The sequence below is a fragment of the Octopus sinensis genome, linkage group LG7 (genome assembly GCF_006345805.1).
Source record: "Octopus sinensis linkage group LG7, ASM634580v1, whole genome shotgun sequence".
NCBI lineage: Eukaryota > Metazoa > Mollusca > Cephalopoda > Octopoda > Octopodidae > Octopus > Octopus sinensis.
Window position 1 is genome coordinate 26,026,207 of NC_043003.1, and position 26,612 is coordinate 26,052,818.

A 26,612-nucleotide genomic window follows, 5' to 3' on the forward strand; every position below is an offset into this window, starting at 1 on the left:
TAAGCACAAGGCCAGCAATTTTGTTGGGGACAGGGTTAGTTGATACAATTAACCCAGTATTTAATTGGCACTTTATTTTATTGATCTTGGAGTGATGAAAGGTCAAGTTGACCTAGGTGGAGTTTGAAGCCAGAGCGTAAAGAGCCAGAAGAAATAATGAAGAGCATTGTTTTCCTGATGCTTTAACGATTCTGCCAACCCATTGTCCTTAATAATAACAGATTTATTGATATGAGTTTATATAAAAAGACTGCATCATAAAACATAGGATATCGAATGGAAAGCATGAAAGTGTGAAGTTGTTTTGATATTATAATAACGATAACAACAGTTACTGAGTTTTGGGAGGTTGGTCAGTGTGAAGTGGTACTGGAAAGTTAGTAATGATAACAACAACATCAGTGCAGTTGCAGAAGAGAGATGCCTGGTTCCTATGTTGTTTTTATACATGCTATTGAAGGGTTGTGATTACTGGTTTGAAAGAAACATCAATAACAGAAAGAATGTTGGACTTAGGAGCAGAGTGGAGGTAAGTCCAGTGTGGGCAGAGAACAATATTGATGGACAGATGATCAGATGGACGGATGTTTGGACATATTGAAGCACAAGATAGTTGTCCGATTGTTTTTTTTTTTATATTTAGGAAGAGGGTTTCACACTTGTCATTGCAAGCAAATTTTGATAAGGAGAAAGAAAAAATAAACCCAAGAAAGGTCAAAAAAATATTTTTATAAAGAAAAATGGTGATAGGTATGACATTGATCATAATTTCAGCTTGACCATATTAGATGTTTAAAATGTTTAAGTGAATTTTAAAAAGAAGGTACAAGAAAAGAAGGTGAAAAAGAATGAGAAAACATGGGAAAGAGAAGAAGAGGAGGAAGACAAAGAAGAGGAGGAAGGCAAAGAAGAGGAGAAGGCGAAGAAGAGGAAAAAATACTTATCGTTTCTAACCTTACTTAGAAGTCCAGCTACAATTTTTGTGGGGTAAGAGTGCAAAGAGGGGTGTTGTGGAGGATAGAGTGAGGATAAGGGTGTCGATGGTGGGGATGGAAATGTAATTCATTAAATCAACTCCAGCATCTGAGTGGCCCTGGATTTATTGATCACCAGAAGACTGGAAAAAATGCAAAAGTGGATTTAGGCAAGATTTGAACTTGAAACCTAAGAGGAAGGAACATAACAAAACACAGTGAGGTATTTTGTCTGATACACTATTGTTTCTCAGTCCACCGCCCTTCAGAAAATAATAGCAATTCTTTCTAAATTTGGCACATTGCCAGCAATTTTGAAGGGCGGAGGCAAGTTGATTATATTGACTCCAGTATTTGACTGGTATTATATATTGAGATCAAAAGGATCCAAGGCAAAGTTGACTTCAGTGGAATTTCAGCTCATAATGTAACGATTCAGGAGGAATGCTGCCAACCATTTTGTCCAATGTGATTCTGATTCTGCTTGATAACTATAAAAATAATTGTTTCAAATTCTGGCACGTGGCCAGAAATTTTGAGGGAGGGGCAAGTTGGTTACATCACCCTCAAAAGGATGACAGGCAAAGCTGACCTCAGTGGGATTTGAGCTCAGAATGTAAAGAGTCAGAAAGAGTACTAGTAAGCATTTTGTCTGGTGCAGTAACAATTCAGCCAGTTCACCAACATAATAGTAATTTCTAACATAGGTTATAGGCCAGAAATTTTGATGGAGATAGAGCAGTTAATCAAATCAACCCTAGTTATTCAATTAAGTACTTAATATTATCAACCCTGGAAGGATGGAAGGCAAGTTGACATTGGTAAAATCTGAAGTCAGAATACAGAGAGCTGTAACAAAATACATCTACAAATTTTGGCACAAAGCAGCAATTTTGACCCCCTCCCTCCGTATTCAACTGGTACTTATTTTATCAACCCTGATTTTGACAATCCACCACCTCTCCATTATTTCTTACAGAGGCACGAAGTCAGAAACTTTTGAAAGAGGGAACAATTGATTATAAGGATCTCAGATTTTTGACTAACATATTCTAATCCCCCTGTGTAAAATGAAACACCAAATTCAACCTTGGCAGGATTTGAATTCAGAATGTAAAAGACTGTAATACTGCAAATCTACTGTCCTTAATTCATAAATAAACAATACTAATTCAATACTAATACTATAGGTGCTGGAGTGGCTGTGTGGTAAGTAGCTTGCTTACCAACCACATGGTTCTGGGTTCAGTCCCTCTGCATGGCACCTTGGGCAAATGTCTTCTACTATAGCCTTGGGCCGACCAAAGCCTTGTGAGTGGATTTGATAGATGGAAACTGAAAGAAGCCCCTCGTATATATGTGTGTGTGTGTGTGTTTGTGTATGTCCAACATCATTTGACAACCGATGCTGGTGTGTTTACCTCCCCGTAACTTAGCGGTTTGGCAAAACAGATTGATAGAATAAGCACTAGGCTTACAAAGAATAAGTCCTGGGGTCGATTTGCTCGATTAAAGGCGGTTCCCCAGTCAAATGACTGGAACAAGTAAAAGAGTAAAGAGTATACTGAACCCCTTGAAATCTTAGTGGAAGAGGAAGGAATGCCAGAAATTTATAGGGGATATGTACAGTTGAGTGAATTAAACCTACTGATGCTTTTTTCTTTTTTTATCAATTCTGACAAGATATGGAATTAGAAATACAAATAAATTTACATACTTTATGCTATCTCATTTGGTATTCCACCTGTTCTGCCAGTCTCTAAACCATTTAATTAATCACTTTTATTTAAGATCTTTATTTTTATTTAAATAGGTGCAGGCATGGCTGGGTGGTTAAGAAGTTCTTCCTCAATTTCATGGTCTCAAACTCTGTCTCACTGTGTGACATCTTGGGTAACTGTCTTCTGCATAGCTCCAGGTCCACCAATACCTTGTTGGTAGATTTGGTAGATGGGAACTGTAGAATTCCATGGTATGTATGTGTGTGTGTATACACACACACATACTCACTCAAATCGATTTCAGTTGAAATTTCTCCAGGAGTCATTGGATCAACTAAACAACCAGGCTCACTGAATTAGAGTGTATGTGGCTGCTGAGTAATCCCCAGACCCAAGCATCCTTAATTATCCTTAATGTAATTTTCAGTGTGATGTAGTGTGACAAAGTTGGACCTATGCATTACATGTACAATTGAGAGGATTCTACATAGTTTCTATCTCTTGTTTCACTTGCAAAGTGTGGACTGACCTGAGACTATAGAAAATGCCATGTGCCAAAGGTGCATGCTGCAGAATCAAGAGACCTCATTATTTCGAAGGGAACTTCATCAACATTCAGCCATACATATGAACCTACATATACACACATACTAGTAATATAAATATATATATATACACACAAATTTGAAGTCAGTCTGATAAGTACCTTGCATAAAACTCTTGGTCATTGAGTCACTTTGTAATTTTTAAAAATTAAAGATAGAAAATATATATACTCATATTTTGAGTGCTATTTATCCTGTTCGTACTTCTAAATCTATCAATACACACACACACATGTACACCAGTCATATACACATACATGTACACAATACCAGTAAATATCTTAATACATACGTCATACTCAATTATAACAAATAAATTTATACAAATTATTTATATTGATTATAAATTAAAATTTGGAAGAAGAGAATGGTGAAATTAGCCTTTGCTGAATTCCATCTGTTGCAAGCAGTGAAAATTCTGATCAGAATGCTTGCAATGGAGTTAATTCACTGAAAAAACACCAAGGGACAACTGGTAGTTGTAATGACTTCAAATTTTACCCTATTTTTATTCAGATCTCTACTTCTACCATCCTTCAAAAGAAGCCTTCAAATAATAGATACAAATGTTCCTAATTTAGGCACAAGGCTAGCAATTTCAAGGGCTGGGTTTGGTCAATCAAATAATAAAAATGATAGTAACTATTGGGATTACTAAGTTGTTAGTAAAACTAATTTTATCAAGCTCTAAGGGGATGAAAGGAAGAGTTATAAGAAAGGAGAAAAAATACATTCTGTCATCTTGTTTGTCTTTCTACATGACATCTACCTTTGAATTATCAAACTTGGCAAGATTATGGTAGATGCAAAAAGGAGACATTTCAAATACAATCACTGCCCAACGCCAGTTATTATATACTGGTATTTATAGAACAATCTGGAATCACTGAGTGTGTGTGTGAGAGTGAGAGAGAGAGAGAGAGAGAGAGAGAGCAAGGGTGGTGGTGTAGGGAAGAAATGCCTATGTGTGTATGTAACAGTTCTTAAGAATAACAACAGCAACAACATAAGCAGCAAATATTTCAGAAGTTCTAAAGAGACACTCAAAAATACTCCATTTCACATTGCCAACAACAAAAACGACAGCAATAACAACAAGTATTTAACAGCGGCAAACAAATAGCAAGCACAATGACAAGAAGTTAGATGTAACAAATGTGATGTACTGCGTAAAGAAATCACAGCCAGAACTTCACAACACAAACTAGACTGATGACATAGATTACACCATAAGCCCCCCAACAACGATAACAGTCTTAAACAACATTATTACAAATTACAACACTATTATTGACAATAACAGAAACAACAACAATAATAATGACAATAATGACAACCAAAGAAACATTGAACACAACCACATTTTGTACTCAATAAGCATACCAAACAGACAGAACATTGAATACAACCAAATTTATCTTGCTACTATCAAAATCTGTGGGTAGAGAGAAATAGCATGGAGAGTGACGAGAATGTAACATAGTTAGACTTATCATTCATCATTGAATGTTAATGTGCAGAATGGTGATTGGATAGAGACAGGTATGATATAACTGTAGGTTATATATATATATATGTAGGTTGTAAATAGTTGTTCTATGGATTATCCACCTTGTCTGGTTTTTAAAAGAAACAACGGAAGCAGCAACAAGAAACAACAGCAACAAAAGCAACAACAACTACAGAAAAAAAAACAACAAAAAAACAAAACAAGCAACAACAATGATGACAAGATCTTCAGCAAGAGAAAGCTCCCTCCACCCATCATTTTAAAAGCCAATAAAAGGTGGGGGTGTTACCGGTTGTGGAGGTTTGTTTTGTTGTTTTTCGTGGACTGCTGTAGTATATTTAGTTCAGCTGAAGATGATGGTCAAGACGATGAGATTGAAGATGATGATGATGATGATGATGGATATTTTCGTACACAGGCACCACACACACAACCTCATACACATAGAAGAACCAGAGGAAGATGAAGGAAATGAAATGAGATGTCCATGTCTTTCCCGAAACTGAAGTGAAATGACACAAATTATATAGGAAACTAGCGGGGACTTAACTTGGGTCATTGATTCTGACTTCTATCTACAATGTTCACCAGTGAAATGCATCTTTACATAAGCACAAGGCTACAACAGTTTGAGGGAAGAGGTCAGGGGTCATGTGGAAATGAGGCTGTGTGAGGGTTCATCAGGTTCTTTCTGCAACAGCTTTAGAGACATAAAATGAAGCAAACTGGGATACAAAACCAGTCATTTTATGTATATATATATATATATATATATATATATATATATACATACATACATACATACACACGCACACATTTTTAAATGTGTGTATCACACACGCACACACACAGGGATAACAACATCAAAAGGATAAAAGAAATACGGAGAATTTGTTTGTTGAAATGTAATAAAAGATTTTTCTTTATTTTTCAGAGAAAAAAATTATAATAATAATGATGATAATTATAATAATAATGATTATAATCAATGATTTCATTTCAGAAATTAAAAAAAAACATCAAAATTTACGATGATGATTATGATGATGATGATGATAGCAATGATTTCATAATTAGGCATGAAGCATTGGGTAAGGAGATTAAAATGTCTTGCCCTTGGACGCCACACAATTCCTGTAGCAGGATTTGAACTATAAAACTTGGCAGACAAAAAAAAAATGGATGAGTATAACAACAATGGTGATAACAATCATTTCTTTGGTCGAGGCACAAGGGAGAAATATAGGCAGCGGTGTAGGGTGTATAGTGGGTTGAATAAAAATTCCCCACATATATTAAAAGTATTTCAGTTTGGCAATGCTACCAGCCGATATCAAAGGCAAAAATGACTCCTTTTGATAAGATCTGAACACAATAAATATTTATATATATATTAATTTATATATTGTATATTTATATTGTGAAATTTGATTTAATACTAAATTGAATTTTTCCCTGTAAGTTTGGAGTTATACTCCCTAATATTATTATTATTATTACATACATATATATAATATCTGGGTAATAACCTCATGATGTGCATTTAAAAGATCTGATACTTGCTATTGGCCACCATATGCCATCATACAGCAAGTGTATTTCCTGAGCTGGATAAAAATGTGGAACTATTTGTGTATACAATTTATATAAAAATTTATACGAGTCGGAAAAAACAGGCTTTAATTATAAATTATACAGAAACAAATGTAATTTCTAATTAAAGCCAGGTGTTTGATCTTCTTGCATAAATTTATGTGTGTGAGAGAGAGAAATCAAAGTCTCACTAAATGAAACATCTTGCTATTTTTACCATTATTAGTGTAAGGTGGGACACTTGGGCAGATAGTAGGGACTGAGAAAAGGGAGGGAGGGAGAAGGAGAGTGTGACTCATATTTGTCCATGGAGGAGGAGGATGTAATACTGCAATGTGATTTACCAATAATACTGTTTATCATATATTCTAATTTAGGAGCAAGGTCATCCAGAGGGATGAAATGTAAAGTTGATTGTGGCAGATTTGAACACAATATAAGGAGTCAGAAGAAGTACTGCAAAGCAATTTTTCTCCCACTGATACTCTAAAGGTTCTACCAATCCACAACCATTTCCCATAATAATAATAATAATCCTTTCTACTGTAAGCACAAGACCTGAAATCTTGTGGGAGGTACTGTCAATTACATTGTCCCCAGGGCTAAACTGGTACTTGTTTCATTGATCTGAAAGGATGAAAAATAAAGTTGACCTTGGTGGAATTTGAACTCAGAATGTAAAGAGCTGGAAAAAATGTTGAGCAGCATTTTTTCTGATGTGCTAACAATTCTGCCAGCTTGTCACCTTAATAATAATAATAATAATAATAATAATAATAATAATAATAATAATTTTCATGTAGGTGCTAGGCCAGGAAATTGGAGAAAGGGGTTAGTTGATTGAATCAATTCCTCTATTTGCCTGGTTCTTTTTATGCCCCTATCCTTCCCCACTGGTTTTCTGAAAGGTAATTCCAACTCAAGAGGAAGATAAGATATAATTAGATTTTAAGAGGGAGAATAAAAAAAAAATGCAGTGTTCAAACCTTTCCAAAAGGGATCAGAGGCACAAGCAATTTTCAACAAAGAATTGAAGCCAATTTATAATGCCTGAATGTCCGCTACAGGTCTTAATAATAATAATAATAATAATAATAATAATAATAATGATGATGAAGATGGTTTCAAATTTTGGCCAGCAATTTTGGGGGTATGGGTAAGTCAATTACATCAACCCCAGTGTTCAACTGCTACTTATTTTATCAACCCTGAAAGGATGAAAGGCAAAGTTGAGCTGGGTGATATTTGAACTCGGAACAATGCCAGAAGAAATGCTGCAAAGCATTTTGTCCGACAAGCTAATGATTCCGCTGGCTCACCACTTAATAATAATAATAATAATAATAATAATAATAATGATGATGAAGATGGTTTCAAATTTTGGCCAGCAATTTTGGGGGTATGGGTAAGTCAATTACATCAACCCCAGTGTTCAACTGCTACTTATTTTATCAACCCTGAAAGGATGAAAGGCAAAGTTGAGCTGGGTGATATTTGAACTCGGAACAATGCCAGAAGAAATGCTGCAAAGCATTTTGTCCGACAAGCTAATGATTCCGCTGGCTCACCACTTAATAATAATATAATAATAATAATAATAATGATTTAGAACATTTGTACATAGTTGTGAAAAAATAGGCACTAAAATACAAGGGATGGTTTTTACAATAATTCAACCATTGTGTAAGGCGAAGTGGAATATAATTTTGGTTCATAGCTGGTTTGTAAAGCTGGTTGTTTTGTTTCTTTTTCACATTTTTTCCTTTTTTTTAATACAAAATAAATGAATTTTTATATAGTAATTATTGAAGGTTGTAAAAAATAGGGTGTGGTATATGTGAAGTGTGACAGAGAGAGGGGCAAGAGACAAACAAAAGACAAAAAAAAAAGCATGTGAACACACATGAATATGTGCATGTGTGTGAATGTGTATTTTTGATGGATGTAGGTGTGTGTGTGTGTGTGTGTGTGTGTGTGTGTGTGTGTGTGTCTGTCAGGGTCAGGCAGCTAAACAGAGACTGTGTTGAGATGGTTTGAACATAAATGAAAAAATGCAAATGTATGAAAGTTTGTATCTTTATCAGACCTAACATATAGAAAGAGATTATTCAGAATATCTATCATCAACATTTATAATTGAATGAATATAGATGCAAAAAATTAAGCAGACCCTCTTTACCTCATCTTCATTGATGAGTGTGTATTCCTTCATAATAATAGTCATCACTGTAAGCAATATTGCTGCGATATGTTGTCCTCAGTGAAGCTTCACCTTCTAAATTCACATGGATTTAGACCTGGTGAACTAGAAGACCAAATTTCTCTGTGGACAAACACTGAAAATTAAACCTTCAAAAAAATCCTGCACACACTTTGAACTGTGTGGAGTTTCAGAGTTCTGGATGAATGTTGCCTCATTTGGACCATGATGTATATTGGTAATTCACAGCATCTCAGTTTTGTCAAGGATTTTATAATTTTAGCCATGTTGATAATAAGAGCCGATTCCTTGCAATGAGGTGATATCACACATGTCACGGAGGCTGGGTTTCTGCTTTGCATGATAGCACAAATTTCAGTAAGTTAGAAAGTAATAACCAGTCCTGCTAATCTAGCAAATGATGACTTGGTCAACTACATAATTTCTTCTCATTTTCTTTGCATGTGCTTCAGGGAGTTGAGAAGCTCTGGGATTCTTTCAGAGCCTCAGAACAGGCTGTGATGGTGATTCAATACCTCTGAATATTTGATTTCAGATAGAGTTCATTTTAGTGGTCCTAACTATTGCCTTTCACTAACAGCACAGTTTTTTTTTGCAAGCTTGATCATACTGGTAGATGGATTTGCTACAGTAGCTCATTATAAATCAATTAGAGAGGCATGGCTATGCTTGAAATTGTTGAGGGTACCATGAGGTGAGTAGAGAACATCTTGTACAGCCTTAAGCTTAGTCTGAACATGGTTAAACATTGTCTTTTGCATACCCTGTATTGGCAATGACGCCACAAAGACTAGGCCAGCAAGCCACAATTTCAACAATAAGATTTTGTTGCAGTGATTCAGTAACTGTAGTACAATATATTATAATCTTTAAGTAAAAGAAAAGAAAAAAATTCTTAAACTTGTTGCATGCAAAATATAAGCTCTCTTTAGTTATTAAGATATATTTAAATGATGGTCGCAATTTGGCTGCCTGAACCTGTGTGTTTGTGAGTGTATATACATACATACACACGTGACACACACACACACACACACACACAAACACACAATCATGCGAGAAAGACACTTGTGGCATTATTGGATAAATAAGACAGGATGGAGATTAATAAGAGATAATAATAATAATAATAATAATAATAATAATAATAGTAGTAGTCTTACATAGTTACAGAGGCAAAAATCAGTGTGAATGTAGAGCTCAGACAACTAAATGAACCCCAGTACCTGACTGGTACCTTATTTTACTGACACCCCAGAAGGATGAAAGAGAAAAAAAGAGAGATATTGGTGGGAGAAATTCAAGGGATTGCAAATGTCTGACAGCAACAACAATAATGGTAAGTAGCAATAGTTATTATAATAATAATAATAATAATAATAATGAGAACTTAATTATTGTGGATGGCGTTGGTTTAACAAAACATCCCCCATAGTGAAAACAAAAGGAAATGAACATTGTGCATCCACATAGCCATGAAAACAAGATAAGCCACCACTCTTAAGTAGTAAAATAGAACAGATCCACAGATGAGTTACTAATTTGATCAACTTCCCTACTGATAGAAATAAAAACAAAATGCCAAAGCCACCTAATTTGTTTAAATGGAACATTACACTAGAAAACTATATAAAAGTTTTTTTTTTCCTGGCATTTCACTGAAACAAGAAGCCACACTAGAAAGTACACACACGTCTGTGCGTATGTATATACACACACACACTACACTAAAAGGCTGGTAGTATGGTAAAGAAGTTTGCTTCCCAACCACATGGTTTGGGGTTCAGCTTCACTGCAAAGCACCTTGGGTAAGTGTCTTCTACTACAGCCCTGAGCTAACCAAAGACTTGTGAAGGGATTTAGTAAATGGAAACTGAAAGAAGCCTGTCATATACGTATTTGTGTCTTCTTGTCTTGACATTGTGTGACAGTTGTAAATGATCGTCACTGTCATTCAAACAATGTCATTCATTTCCAATGCTCTGAGGGAACAGGTGAGGGTTAGTGACTGGAAAAGCATCTGGCTTATATAATCTGTTTTAGTAAATGTTATCTGACCCATTGCAAGCATGGACAAATGGATGTTAAAATGATGATATAAGAAATATATTTCATTATCTTATTTTGTAAAATAATTTTTTATAAAGCTTAGTATCCCCACTTCCCATATGAACAGAAAGCATCATGTTTGCATCATATTCCCCACTTCAGAGATTTTGCTGATGTGAAGATTTTATATGTGTGTGTGGTTTTGAACTTTAAAACCAACGGAGCAAAATGGGTCATAAAGGAAAAGAAGTAGCTAAAGAAAACCCCACAAACTGAAGATTTCTTGTTAGATTCAGTTGATATTAGAAAAAACAACAACATTATATCAGATGAATTAAGAGGTTAAAAGAAAAAGGTGTGTGTCAGTTTGATCCAGCTGACCTACAATTAAGATATGATCATGCTATCGGTTTTCTTTTACCTAAGGTATGCCAAATCCTACCTTATTCAATCAATGTATCATTCCTTTCTTACGAATCTAGTGTGTGATTTATGGGAGATTTGGATGCTATTTGTAGCAGGCTAGCAACCACATACAGATTAGTCTCTTGCCTAAGGGTTATATAACCATGATTCTCTAAGGTAAGCGAGGCCAGTAGAGAAGGTGACTAGCAGAGTAAACTATATATAAGATTGAAACAAGGCAACAGAAAACTACTGCTGTACCTTTCTCCCAAAAAGTCACGAATCTTCAGACTTTGGCATAGAGTTCCATGATCATCAACACCTGCAGGCAAGGCACAAGAACTTACTTTATCTTCTGTAAAAATCTGAATATTTAAGATTTCTATTGTTACTGCTGATTTGGCTCTAGACCAGCCTGTATTGAGTATATCTATCATCAAAATCTTTTGTTTCCGTGGTTATCAGACTCCACTCTTTTCCCCAAATATGGTGCAATCAAAACTGCATTACACAATGTGACGGTAGGTGTGATATGAGGGAGATTAGGCTGGCATTTCAAATATTGTTAGTAGAGAGGATTAGAGAGGCTCCTTCACTTTAGTGGTGACAAAAGAAATAGTGGGGAATCCTGTAAGCTAATTAGTATGTCTTTCATATCAGTTGGTACAACAGCAACACTGTCCTATTTACATGAGCAGTAAACCTATATTCTGATATATATATATATATTATATATATATATATACACATAGGCTGACTTAGTCAAAATAATATATATATATATTATTTTGACTAAGTCAGCCTCTTGCTATGCTAGGTTTCAACTGGATCTTCAGGCAAGTTGTGTGTATGTGTGTGAGTATGTACACACATGCGCTTATTCAGAACATAAGAAAAAAATAAAGAAAAATACAACAAAAATAAAACAAAAAAACCTTCAGAAAAACTCTCAAGGTTTCTTTTCTGAGTCAGTAGTTGCAGTTGTCAATTTTGTTAGGTGGTTGTTGTCTTGAAAAATAAAACAATTCTAATATAAAATTTGTAATTTACAGATCAGCTACATAAGACAAAGAAAATAATCAAAATGGACAAAAAAAAAAAATCAAAATGTAAGAAAAAGAAGTAAAAATATTATTACAAATACTAGAAAGAGTGGTTAATTTCTGAAGAATTTTAAGGCCAAAAATGCTCAATTAACCAATATTCTAAAAGCACCATTAAGTGTCAGTATTGTTTTGATTGACAAAAGTACCAAAGATTTTCAGATGAAAAATTTTTTGACAAGTTGAATTTCATATATACACATACACATAATATATATATATATATATATATATATATATATATATATATATATATAGCAGACTGTTGACAGGAAAACACAATGAGATTTACAAAAACACAGGCACCCTCCATATTTATACATGTGTGTGTGTCTGTGTGTTTGTGCATATAAATGGATTATGAATTCTTATAGGACAAGCTGAGGAAGTACTACATTTTGCTACATTTTCTTAAGTAAAATATCACAGGCATTCTTCCTCAAAAAAAAAAAAAAATACAAAAAAACCCCACTTACACAAAACCCACATGAATGCATATATACATATGTATGTATAAAAAAAGAAGTCAACACATTTTGATGACCAGCGACAAAGTACATTTGCTGCCTTTTTTGTAAGCAAAATAATATCACAAACTGATTGGTTGTAACTCTCTGCCACTAATGTAAACATTAAATAGTCTTTACTAATCCATCATTGATCTTCGGTATATTACCATGTGCTGCACTTAAGACCTAGAACAGATCATCTATAGTAGAGTATAACACAACAAAGCTCTCAATTATAAAAGTAGATTTGAATAATAATAATAATCTTTTCTACTAAAGGTACAAAACCTGAAGTTTGGGGGAGGGGGTAGTCAATTACATCAACTGTAGCAGTCAACTGGTACTTAATTTATTGACCCTGAAAGGATGAAAGGTAAAGTTGACCTTGGTGGAATTTGAACTCAGAATGTAAAGATAACGAAATGTCACTAAGCATTTTGCCCAGCATGCTAATGATTCTGCCAGTTTGCTGCTGTAATAATAATAACAATAATAATGGTGAAGATGATCCTTTCTACCATAGGCACAAGGTCTGAAATTTTGGGGGAGGGAGCTAGTTGATTACACTAACCCCAATGCTTGATTGGTACTAATTTTATCAGCCCCAAAAAGATAAAAGGCAAAGTTGACCTTGGTGGAATTTGAACTCAGAATGTAAAGCCAGAAGAAATGCCGCTCCACATTTTGTCTGATGTACTAAAAATTCTGTCAGTTTGATGCCTTAATAATAATCCCTTCAACTGTAAGCACGAGGCCTGAAGTTTTGGGGCAATGCAATGGTCAATTAGTGACCCCAGTGCTCAACTGTTACTTATTTTATTGACCCTGAAAGGATAAAAAGTAAAGTTGATCTCAGTGGAATTTGAACTCAGAGTGTAAAGAGCTGGAAGAAATGCTACTAAGCATTCTGTCTAGCATGGTAACAATTCTGCTAAGCTGTTGCTGCCTTAAATAATAATAATCCCTAATTTTGGCAGAAGACCAGTAATTCTGAGTGGATGGGGAAGATGATTACACAGACTCCAGAACTTGACAGGTACTTATTTTATCAACCCCAAAAGAATGAAAGGCAAAGTCAAGCTTGGCAGTATTAGAACTCTGGACACAAGCTAGAAGAAATGTTGCCAAACATTTACTGTGGCATAGTAATGACTGAGCCAGCTCACTGCCCTAAATAATAACAATAATTTCTAACATTGGCACAAAGTTTACTTGATGAAACTGGCCCCAATACTTGACTGATAATTTAGCAATCCAGAAAGACAGAAAGGCAAAATTGACTGAAATCATTATCAGTCTTGAAACCAGAAAATCTGTTGATATGGATTGCTTCTGCACAACTGTACAGTGAACCTGTGTGATATTCACGAGTCATATATGTGACGAAGTGTTTACAAGCAGGTATAATATCAAAGATACTGAGTTTTATGAACTTAAAGATTTATCTCTATGGTTGTCACAAGTAAAAGCTAAACATACACGAATTAAATAAAAGGAAACAAAAGAATTTAAAAAAGTCTTTGCAGTTGGTTTAATCATGTGTCCTTGAGTATTTGAGAATGAATCTACAGGGATTGCAGATAGCTCTAGAGAGAGAAGCAATAAATCTAAGTCACACAAAGGTAAGCCTTTTCAGCCAAGGTTATTAAAGCACTTAAAAATGGTTAGCAGAGAAGAAGTAGAGGAAGAGGGAGAAGCATATGTGAGGAGGGGAAAAACATATGGTGTAAAGAGACAAAGGAAAGAGATCAAGTATTACAAAAAAGAGGAATGGGAGCAACAGAGAGGGTTATGATAGACGTTTGACTAAAGCTAATGATGGCAATGAATAAATGCATAATAGAGAAATAAAGGGTTTAGACAATGAGCAACATTGGATTGGTAAAGGTTCTCTTTCAATAATAAAGTATTTCTGGTACCATGGGTTTCATACTGGGGGTTTAGCAAGCATGAAACCACTGGTATCAGAAATTTAATATAAATTCCATTAATGTGTGTGTGTGTGTGAGAGAGAGAGAGGGCAAATCTAGAAAAAGATATTTAAACCAGAACGTTGTACATATGAGGAAAGGGTGTTGTTGTGGGTCATAAGGACTAATTAACGGACTGTTTCAAAGAAAATTAGACCACAAGTGGTAGCCAGGGTTACTGTTGTTATCTGCCAGGTATATACCAAACACATCTGCCTCACAACTGGTGCAACAGACTTTTTAACATTAAGTCAAACACAAGTACTTTATAACTGCAGAGTTTTCTGGTTCGGTATGTACTGTATGTAACTGCCTTACAAGTGGTATGGCACAGTTCCTGTTCTATGACCAACACAACTTACAGAAGAGGAAAGAAAATGGTTTCCAGCCATGTAACCAACACATCTAGCAAAGGGCAGAAAGAAAAGGGTGAGTCTGATCTGCAATCAACATTAACAGAGAAAGGAGAAGGCTTCGAACCCAGAGAGGAGAGATAGGGGAGAGAGAGGGAGAGAAAGAGAGAGAAGATTTTCTGGTCTGTAACCAACACACCTAACACAGGATGGGTGAGAAAGAGAGAGAGAGAGCAAAATGGTGGTTTCTCTGCTACGTGCTACAAGAGTGCTACAGTGACCAACACAGCTGCTTCAACAACTGGTAGAGTGGGAACTTGCCGTCTGTAGTTGGTAGGATGGAACTCAGTGGAATCTCATCTGAACCTTTTTTCTCCCTTTGGCTTCTCTGCAAAGAAAATCACATGAAGGATAAACGACAGCTTGGGCCAACCCTCATAGTAGTAATTTAATTAAATAATAATTATATATATATATATATATATATATATTAATTAAATTTTGTTTGGAAATTATACTTTGACAGCAGCAGTATCGCTGGTGGTAGCAGCAGTAGCAGTAGCAATAGTAGCAGGAAACAGCAGCTATGGCAGAAGGTGAAGGAACAGACAAGGAGAAAGAGAGATAGGCAAGGAGGAAATAAGCAATGACGGCTGTGCACTGGATCTAATCCTATAAACAGAGCAAGATGAAAACAAGATGAGAGTGTGAAAGACAGAAAAATGTAATAATGTTTACCCCCTCCCACCAAACAAGCAATAAACACTTCCCTTCATGACATAAATACAACAAAATCTTCGTGCTCTGAAATGTATATGTGTCTGTGTACATACACACTCACATACGGAAGTTTCTCTAAAGCCTACTCTTCAACTCATAGTATACAAGGAAGACTGAACAATAAAGACTGGATTGCATGTTCAGTACTCCTAAATCTTCTCCAGTTTCTCAACATCAATAACAACTCCTGCCGAGTGTATAAATACATTTCAAAGATTTACCACTTCTAATAATCTCAGTAGTTATGAAGTTGAGGTACTAAATTCCAACAAGGCCATACTTGCGATGGCTTAGACAATCTAAAGAACTAAATCATATATATATATATATATATATATAGCCATATGCATAACCAAATACAACTAGCCACACACACATGCACTCATCTATATCCACATGTACACCTATGTATTGACACACACATAGTAAACAGCCACTCATATGTATCCAAGTATTTTGCATTATTATGAGTAATATATAATTCTCCTTTTGTTCAGAATGTGACATGACCATCCTGTCGCATGCCTCATGCAAATAATTCTAAAGAAATTTCTGATTTTTTTTGAAAGAGGACGGATTATAGAGTTCCACAATGACAAATAGCTAGGAAACTTGGAATATCTCTTTCTACTGTTAACAAAACTATACTTCAACTGCAAAAGAACTGAATTATTATCTAGTTGACTTGGGTCCTTTGAAAGATGTTTTCATGCCATCTCAAAGATCTTTGGAGAACAACCTTATTTAACCCTTTAGCATTCAGATTATTGTCAAATATAATGCTTACTTATTGTTTTGAATTAATCATGCATTATCTCACAAAATTGAGATTTCAATGATGATTGATTATGCACAGAATGACATTTTAGGGTAGTGTGAGCGGTTGGATCTGGTCAGCTTGAGCCTAACACAAGTAGAATATTTGGGTCGAATAAGGCCAGTTTAAATGCTAAAGAGTTAAAGGCTTCAGAAGTGACAGAAGAGTTCCAAAATCTGTCCAAGAACTATTGTAAGTAGCTAACTAAGGAGAAACCCCTCTTAACTATGATCACTAATTTATAAAAAGAAATGAGTAAGATACCAAGACAAGCAGGAATTTTTATAGGTCAAAATTTGCTCAAGTGTGAAGCAGCAGATGTGTCTGGGTCTGAAGATTCTGGAGATAATGAACAGCTTGATAAAAACAGGTGACAATGAATAAATATAGTGGCATACGTATCTATTCTGGTTTAAGGAATAGGGGCTATATCTACCTCCTCGCTTGCCTCTCTACTTGAGTGGTATTATATTTTATTGCCTCTGGAAGGAAGAGAGGTAAAGTAAATCACGGTGTGTTTTGAACACTCCAGGTTCAAATTAACTTTCCATCTTTCCAAGGATGAATGTAAAGGGATGTCACTAAATGCTTAAAAATATTTTGTTCTAACAATTTGACTAATTCGTTGCTATAAATTTCTTTGGCAAGAATTGACTCTAGTATCAGTTTTGTCAAATATTATGCGTGTGTGTACATACATATCTATATATACATAATTACACATACTCAGATACATTCACACATACCAACATGTAAAGACTGTTTATAATATCCAGATTTTTTGATTTTTTTTTTTTTAAAGAACAATCATAGAAAATAGGATTCACTATTTTGTGATCAGCAGAGGTTTGTCATCCCTGTACCCTGGTATTATATACGGAAAAAAGTTTTAACATACAATGGAGAGACTTTGAGAGTGTGTATATATATATATATGTATATATATATATATATATTATATATATATATATATATATATATATATATATATAACAAACTGCTCAATGACTAAATTTCTTTGTGTAAAAAAAACTTTTGCAGAAAAATCTGAACAAACTTTTGAAAAATTTTTCAAAAAAATGAATGGGGGGGTGGGAGATCAGATAAAAATTCACCTAAGGCAGGAATATGCAAAGATACTCTCATTGAGAAAGGAAATATTAACAAAAAGTGAAACAAGAACAAAAAGGGGCCTTTACTTTGTTATGAAATAATAAAATATATAGTGATTTCTTTTCAGCAGGCACAAAACCAACTTTTTCAAAGAAAATAGGGGTCTGACTGGTTCAAGTGATCCCAGTGTATTTTATTAACCCGTGAAGGGGATGTCAGGCAAATTGGATAATGGTGGAATTACAAGGAAAAAAAAATATCAGGAGATATGCCAAGACTTGTGCTTGTATGTGTGTGTGTATGCCTATGTGTACACTAAATTGTGTATGTGTGTGTGTATTTGCATGTGTGTCTGCTTATATGCTTATGTGTACATGGGCATATATGCATGTGCATTCATACATATACTTGTGTGTGTGCATGCATGTATGTTATATATATATATGTATGTATGTATGTATGTATGTATATACGTATGTTCACAAGTAAACTTGTGTGAACTATGAGCAGATGTGAATTCTGCAGATCAATACAAGTGGTTTTAAAGCATGTATGTATATACAAGTGTGTGTACTTGTGTATTTTTAATTGTGGTGCTCCAGCATAGTCGCAACTCAACAGCTGGAACTAGTAAAACAGAAAGAGGATGTTTTTTTTGTTTGTCTGTACATGCATATGTGTGAATGTGTATATGTATTCATGAATGATGTGAGTAGAAATATCCAAGAAGTCCACCAAAAATTTCATTGACAATACAGGATTCACTGAACAGTTGCCTTTTCAATATTTTTTTGCTTTTCTGGAGGGTGGCAGTTCCTTTCATGCAATAAGGGCCACCTAATTGGGTTTTGTCAGGCAACTGTCCCCTAACATATGTCAAACTCAGTGAGTTTCTAAAGGGGCAGAAACAGAATGAGAGAGAGAGGAACAACGTGCATGAGAATATATATATATATATACACATATATATATATGTATGTATGTATATGAAAGAAACAGAGAAACAAAATAACACCATCAATAAGTACAGAGTGTTCCGGGTATTGAAGTCTTAGTAGGAGTAGTAGTAGTGAACCAGCGCCGATGATATTGTTAAGACCAGATGCAGCTTCCTGGAAGGACACTTTTAAGTCTGTCGTGAACAAAAAAATATTAGAACAATGAAAAAAAAAACAAAAAAAATAATGACTTATGGTAAAAAAAAATTAAGAAAATATGATTTTAAAATCTGGAGAAAAAATGAAAAAAGAAAAAGAAAAAAAGCTCAAGAAATCAATTAGTATGGAAAAATGGAAAGAAATTGTGATATAAATTCTGGGAATCTACAATTGAGATATAAACAAACAGCTGGCAAACAAGTAGATATCTGAACCCACTTGTGGTACATTCGAGGAAAATAAACCATTTATGAGGACTCTCTTTCCTATATATAACAACATACATATATTGGAAAGATGAATCTCAAAGGAAATGAAGCTATAAATAATGGCCAGTAAATATTGGGTTAAAAAACTGAAGGTGGATCATAGGATATGAAACCACATCTTCTGGAGATATGACAAGCATTCTACTATAGGACCAAAGAAACCCATTTTAGAAACTTTGATCTTATCAGCAAGAATTGTCTTTAACCAATATTTAAATACAATAATTAATAGCTTTATTTGCTTCGTAATCCACTATTCCAAAAAAGAATTATTTCATGCACTCTCAAAGTGTATAAATTCTTATGAACTATATATATATATATATATATACACACACACACACACACATATATATGTAATAAGATATTAAGCTAGAGTTGAATATGACTTGAAATCAGTTCATCATCATATATCTATTGTTACATTAGAAAGACAAACCAGATGCGACAATCTGGTAGAGCCCAAAAGGAGAATAGAAAGACAGCATTCATTTCATAATATAAAGTAGGTGTTTTTCTTTGTTTCTTTTTTAGATAAAGAGGGATTTTCCCTTGTGGTTATGAATATAGATATATACTGAGTGTTAGGTTTGGAACAGAATCAGTTGTAATTTATTCACAAGACAGAAGAATTTCATTTGATGTCATACTCCGTTGCTCACTGAACAACCACCTGACATCAAATCCATAAGCTGTTTTGACCAGATTCCGAGAATTCCTACTAGTTTACAATGAAAAGCATTGGTCAGATTTTTACTGACATCATTCAAACAATTTGAAAAATCCTGTTTTGTTGTTTACTAAATTATTCTAATTGAAAAAAGAATCCAGGTTTAATTTGGGACAGAGATCTGCTACATATATTCAATATATATTATACATATCTTGATAAAAAATAAATCAAAACCATTCCTTATACTTTATATTATAGGATGTTTTCTGACTTTCACATAACTTTACATAATTTTGTATGCTGAAGAAGTGGTTATATATTATAGAAACTCCAGAGTAAGAGGTCACTGGATGAGCTTAAATATAAATGTACACACACACACACACACACCATATTCAAACTGGAGAAATGGATAGTCTGTAAAAAATTCTTTTGCACAGTATTTGAAATTTCAGGTTTTACACAGCAAATATTCTGAGTTTCACATAAAAGCCATCCTATGCAAATTAAAAGATCTGATGCATCTTTGAGGACTTACTGCTAGGTTATGATTAGGTGATGCTGATAATGATGGTGGTAATGATGATGTTGGTGGCAGAACATTCCTTTAGTTACAACCAGCTATAATTTTTATTTTATTACAAACACAGTTGCTGTTGTTTAGCCCCCCCAAAGTATTATATTTTTGTTTGTTTGTATGACAACAACGATGTCTAACGTGTCAGTCTACTTTTAAGATGGTAGGGAGTGAAATGAGGGAATTTGGATGCTATTCTAGCATCTATTTCTAGCAGGCCATCTTGGCCTGCTAGAAATAGAAGCTCCCTTGTTAGCAGTGTGTATGTGTGTGTGAGTGTACAAGATCAGGTACTTCAACACAAATATCGCATGGATAAATCTGGAGAATATGCAAAATAATTATAGAAAAAGAACTTTGTAATTTTGTTTCAATGTTTAATATCCCACTTCTGGTATAGCTTAATAATAATAATAATCCTTTCTACTATAGGTATAAGGCCTGAAATTTTGGAGGAAGGACTTGTCGATTTAATTAACCCCCAGTGTTTCACTGGTACTTAATTTATCGACCTGAAAGGATGAAAGGCAAACTCGACCTTGGCAGAATTTAAACTTAAAAAGAAGGATGAAATGCTGCTTAGTATTTTTCCCAGAATGCTAACAATTCTGCCATCTCATCGCCTTAATAATTATAATCTTAACTGATTGGAAGTATTATATGTTTTGTTTTGGTATAAAAGAGGAGTTACAACAAATATCTGCTCAATACCACAGATTTGCTTGTCAGTTGCTTGACCATGACCAGCTGAGCATGTCCCTTAGTGACTGACGATATGTGTATCTCTGATCACAAACAGAAGTAGTGGGGGAGCATCATGGCCATATGTTGAGTGGAATTCTTTAGGGTTTGAATAATTCATCTTTGGAAACATGGGTGTTTTGTTCATCATCCTTAAACAACTCTCATTCAGGGACCTTTTGAGCAGGATGGGCTACTTGATCAGAAGAAAATTATAACCAGGCCCCACCTGCAGGGTCATGCATTGTTTATCTTGATATGAGAACACCATGTTGTGCACATATGGTTGTGATGCATGTATCTGGTGTAACTCTTATCAGATAGGTAGTCATGATGAGTATACTGGGCTTCGTATATTTGTACTGCAGTGTCACTTTGATGGCATGAATTGCTCTCTCACTCAATAATAATAAATAATTTCTAGCATGCAGTATAAGGCCAGAAATTTTTTGGGACAGGCTAAAGTCAGTTGAAATCAATTCCAGCACATGACTGCAATTTTATTTCATCAAACCTTGAAAAGATGAAAGACAAAGACAACTTTGGCAGAATTTGAACTCAGAATGTAAAGAGACGAATTAAATACTGCCTAGCATTTTGTCTGATGCTCAACTTGACAATGTCACAAAGCTATACAAGAGAGAGAAGAGGAAAGAGCATGTGGTGCTCATGCTTTTCCTCTTCCTACCAACCAGATACTGAAATCAGTGTATGGCATGTTTTACCAGGGGCTTGCCTTTCTGTAGCTTTCAAAAATGAATGTTTGAGCAAAGTGAAACAGCCACAACTGGGACTTGAAATGGAGTTATGCTCAGGCTTGGCTTACCAAAAGCTTGTAGTTTATTCTCTGGAGGCACTTTGAATTGGAAAACTACTAAAGATAAACAGAGCAATTATCATGATTTTCCTTAATGTTGGTGATAGTGGTGGAAGACAAATTGATACAAAGCATGTTTTATATAGCTATAATTTCAATGTAACAACACTAAATTGTAACTCAGATAATTTACAATTAGTAACCCTAACAAAATAAATCAACAATGTTATTTATAATTCATGATTTTATAGGGTTCAAGAAAAATAAAATTTAGACCATTTCTACTTCTTTCTGGCATAATATGCAGTCTGATTTTGAATACAGTTAGACATCTACAAAGAATACCTGGCAAGATATTATAGATATTTTCACCTTGGAGAAATTCTACCAAACTCACTGCATTAATTAGAAAAAAAAGTATTTATTACATATCTGTCATATATTTGTTATGTCTCTATAACTAAAGAATTTATAAAAGATCTGGGGTTAACACACACACACAGCACATTTGAATGTATATCATAATAGATTTGTATATATTAAACTCACTCTGTATTTTGTTCTTTGTTAACATACAAACACTTACACACGACAGAAACATATTTATCAATAATGCTAAATTATTTTGAAGATATATAAAAAATAGCTATTAGTATTTTCCCCCAACACCAAGTAATATAGAGAAACTTCTATGCAACATTCCATGGCCATTTCATTATTATTACTATTATCACCAATGATAATAGTTATAACAAACATGTGACCTTAAACACCTGCTAGAAAAAAAATATTTTTATTCAAATACTTTTTTAAAATACTTTTTCACATGATGAATGAGAAAATGAGTGATGATGCGATAAGTTTTATATTAAAAAAGAGACTTTTTTCTTTCAGTTCTTTTCAAAGAATGATACAACTGAGTTTATTAATCTTTTGTTTTATTTTTTCTATTTGACTTTTAATAATTAAAAATTGAAAATATACACACTGGCAGAAAAAATGTGTGTATAAATGTATAAAAGTTTCTTGAAATATTTAAGAAAGGTGAAAAAAAAAAAAATTAATATTCAAAATCCATTCCCAAAAGAAGACAATTTCAGATAGGCTCACTCAACCATTCAAGAAAACATATAGAATATTAAAAAAAAGACTCTGAAAATAAATTTTTTTCCATATATTTTGCTGTTTTGAAAGTCTATAGAAAAAATTTCCACAGGAAGATTTAGAAATATGAGAACAATCCAGACTTTGAACATACCTGGAAAAAGAGATGTTTATGATTTAAAGAGATATGAAATGGATGGAAACCATTTCATTTTCTTTTTCATATCCTACACCAGACACAATTTGTTTTGAAGTAAAATACATTTCTATTCATTTTTCTCTTGTATGATCTAAGTACAAACTCTCTTGCCAACAGGCTAAAAAATACTATATTGAATGAATAAACAGAAAAATACAACTGAATTCACATACACATATATGTATGCAATAACGATGACAATAATAATAATGATGATGATTCTTTCTAATTTTGGCACAAAGCCAGCAATTTTGAGGGGAGGGATATGTCAATTACATTGACCCCAGTGCTCAACTGGTACTTATTTTATCAACACTGAAAGGATGAAAGGCAAAGTTGACCTTGGTGACGTTTAAAATCATAACGTGAAGGCAGAAGAAATGCCACTAAGCATTTTATCTGGCATGCTAACAATTCTGCCAGCTTGTTGCCTTCTTATAATAATAATAATAATTGTGTATATACTTATGTTATAGATGAGGGAACAGACAGACATACATAAAGAGGGAGAGATGAGTGGAGTTATATGCATAGAATATACATATATACACACACAAATACACATAGACCTAGAAAAACGAGTCGATTAGAACAAGAGCTGAAATGTGTGTAGCAAGGGAGTTGACTAGTGGAGGAGAGGAAAAACTGAGGAGCTGTGTGATATCCAAGGGTGGGTGGCAAGGATTTGGCAAGTGATATACTGCTGCCGTGTCACAAGAACTTACCATTAGTAGCAGAACTCCACCATCACAAAAGTTCACACCTCTAAAAAATATTTTTATATATGTATCATACAAAACACACACATACATTATATAGCTATATATATATATGCATTTGCTCACTTTCCATGTGCATGTCTATATATATATATATATATATATAAACATATGAGTACACTATATATACATACACACACAATATATATATATACACACAATATATATATACATATATATATATATATATATACACACAATATATATATACATATATATATATATATATATACACACAATATATATATACATATATATACACACACACAATATATATATATATACACACATTCATACAATATATATTTAAATATACATACATACAATATATATGCACACACCAGAGTATATATATATATATGTATATATATAAACATATGCCCACACTATATATGCATGTATATATATACAGTATATATACATATATAAAGCATACACACACACACACACACATACATACAATATATATATACACACACACACACATATACTATATATATAGCTAAGGACTGCAAACAAGAAAGTGCCACCAAATCAAAATCATAAGAGAAACAAAGAAATCCACTGAGTATAGTGATGTAGCTTTTATCTTCCTGTTCTCCTCCTCATCCTCCTTTCCAACAATTAACCTTCCCATCTTAATGTTTGCAATTATATGATGAAAAAATAAAAAACAAAGCTACATTATTTCAATATTATTTATATGTTTAAAAGCAAGAACAGTAATGATGATACTATTAATAATAATAATCTTTTCTACTTTAGGCAGAAGGCCTGAAATTGGGGTCGGGGGAGGGGAATAGTAATTATATTGAGATCAGTACTTAACTGGTACTTTTTTCACCAACCCTGAAAGAATGAAAGGCAAAGTCAACCTCGGTGGAATTTGAACTCAGAATGTGAGGACAGATGAAACGCTGCTAAGCATTTTGCTCAGTGTGCTCATAATTCTGCCAGCATGCTGCCTTCTTAATAATAATAATAATAATAATAATAATAATAATAATCTTGCTTAAAAATAGATTTTTTGCTCATTTGATTCGCAGAAAGCATTGAGACAGATCGATGTTTTTCTGAGTCTTTTCTCAGCACTATTATTGATAGGGTGTAAAGCAATGTGGAATGGAATGGCTATCACCAGGAACCAAATCAAACCTGGTCACAAGAAGCCCTACATTGCTCACCAATAAAAATATAGCTTCATATACTAGCACAAGGCCAGTAATTTTAGGGGTAGGGGTAGGTGATGGTTGTTTATATTGAATCCAGTTCCAGACTGGCACTTATTTTATTGGGTATTTCGTCTGTCTTGTACCAGTTGCATCCTGGGGTTGATCTAATCAACTGGCCCCTTCCCCCAAAATTTCAGGCCTTGTGCCAAGAGTAGAAAAGGTACTTATTTTATTGAATCACAGAGGGATGAAAGGCAAGCTTGATCCCAGAACTATTTGAACTCAGAACAACGAATTGGAAGAAATGCCCTGCCAAATCACAGCCTTATAAAAATTATAATTCTTTCTTATTCTGGCACAAGGCCAGCAAGTTTAAGGGGAAAGAATAAGTTGATTATATTGATTCCAGTATTTGGCTGGTACTATATCTTATCAAACCTGAAAGGATGTAAAGCAAAGTAGACATTGGCAGGATTTGAACTCAGAAAATTGGGTCAGAAGAAATACTGCTAAGCATTTTCTCAGATACTCTAACAATCCTGCCAATTTGCAGCCTTAACAACAATAATGGTTTCTGATTCAGATAAAAGGCCACTAAATTTTGACAGGAGGTGGTTAGTCGGTATCATTAAGTCTAATACTTGACTGGCACATTATTTTCTCAACCCCAGAAGAATGACAGATAAAGTCGACTCGGGGAACTGAACTCAGAATATAAAGAGTTGGAAAAAAATACCACAATGCATTTTTACTGATGCTCTAATGATTCTGCCAGCTTGTGAGCCTAATAAATAATAAAAATAATAGAGGATTAGTTGTTTACATCAATCCCACTCAATAACTTGACTGATTCTTTTTTATTAACCCCGCAAAAGACGAAAAATAATTTGTTGACCCCAGCAGAATTTGAACTTAGAATGTAAAGATGGATGAAATGCTTAGCATTTTGTCTGGCGTGCTAATAATTCCACCAGGTTGCTGCCTTACCTTGATATAATAATAATAATAAACCTTTTTACTATTAGCACAAGGCCTGAAATTTGGGGGAAGGGATAGCTGATTACATCAATGCCAGGGTTCCACTGGTACTTATTTTATCGACTCCAAAAAGATGAAAGGCAAAATTGATCTCGGCGGCATTTGAACACAGAATGTGAAAGATGGATGAAATTCTGCTGAGCATTTCACCCGGCACGATAATGATTCTACCAGTTTGTTGTCTTAATAATAATAATAATAATATTAATAGTAGTAGTTTCTAATTTTGGCACAAGGCCAGCAACTTTAGTTAGATGGGGTGAGTTGATTACATTAATCTCAGTAGTTAGTACTTGACTGGTTCTTCATTTTATTGACTCCCATCAGTGGGATATGAACTCAGAATCTAAAAATTAAGAAGAG

General features: G+C 34.1%; 1 protein-coding gene across 12 annotated transcripts in view; it reads right to left on the minus strand.

Moving 5' to 3' along the window:
- LOC115213810 (probable phospholipid-transporting ATPase IA) overlaps positions 1 to 26,612 on the minus strand; it is a 509,671-nt gene that overhangs the window by 27,363 nt on the left and 455,696 nt on the right. The window contains exon 39 of one of the 12 annotated variants that reach the window (XR_004999986.1): positions 15,335 to 15,401. The exons of 10 other annotated variants lie outside the window; for them this stretch is intronic. Coding sequence is in view for 1 of the 2 variants with exons in the window: in XM_036504658.1 (XP_036360551.1) it covers positions 23,830 to 24,025 (196 nt within the window). In the remaining variant the exon portion in view is untranslated. Of the gene's footprint in view, positions 1 to 15,334; positions 15,402 to 23,791; positions 24,026 to 26,612 lie in introns of those variants that run through there. One more of the 12 variants, XM_036504658.1, reaches the window with a different exon arrangement.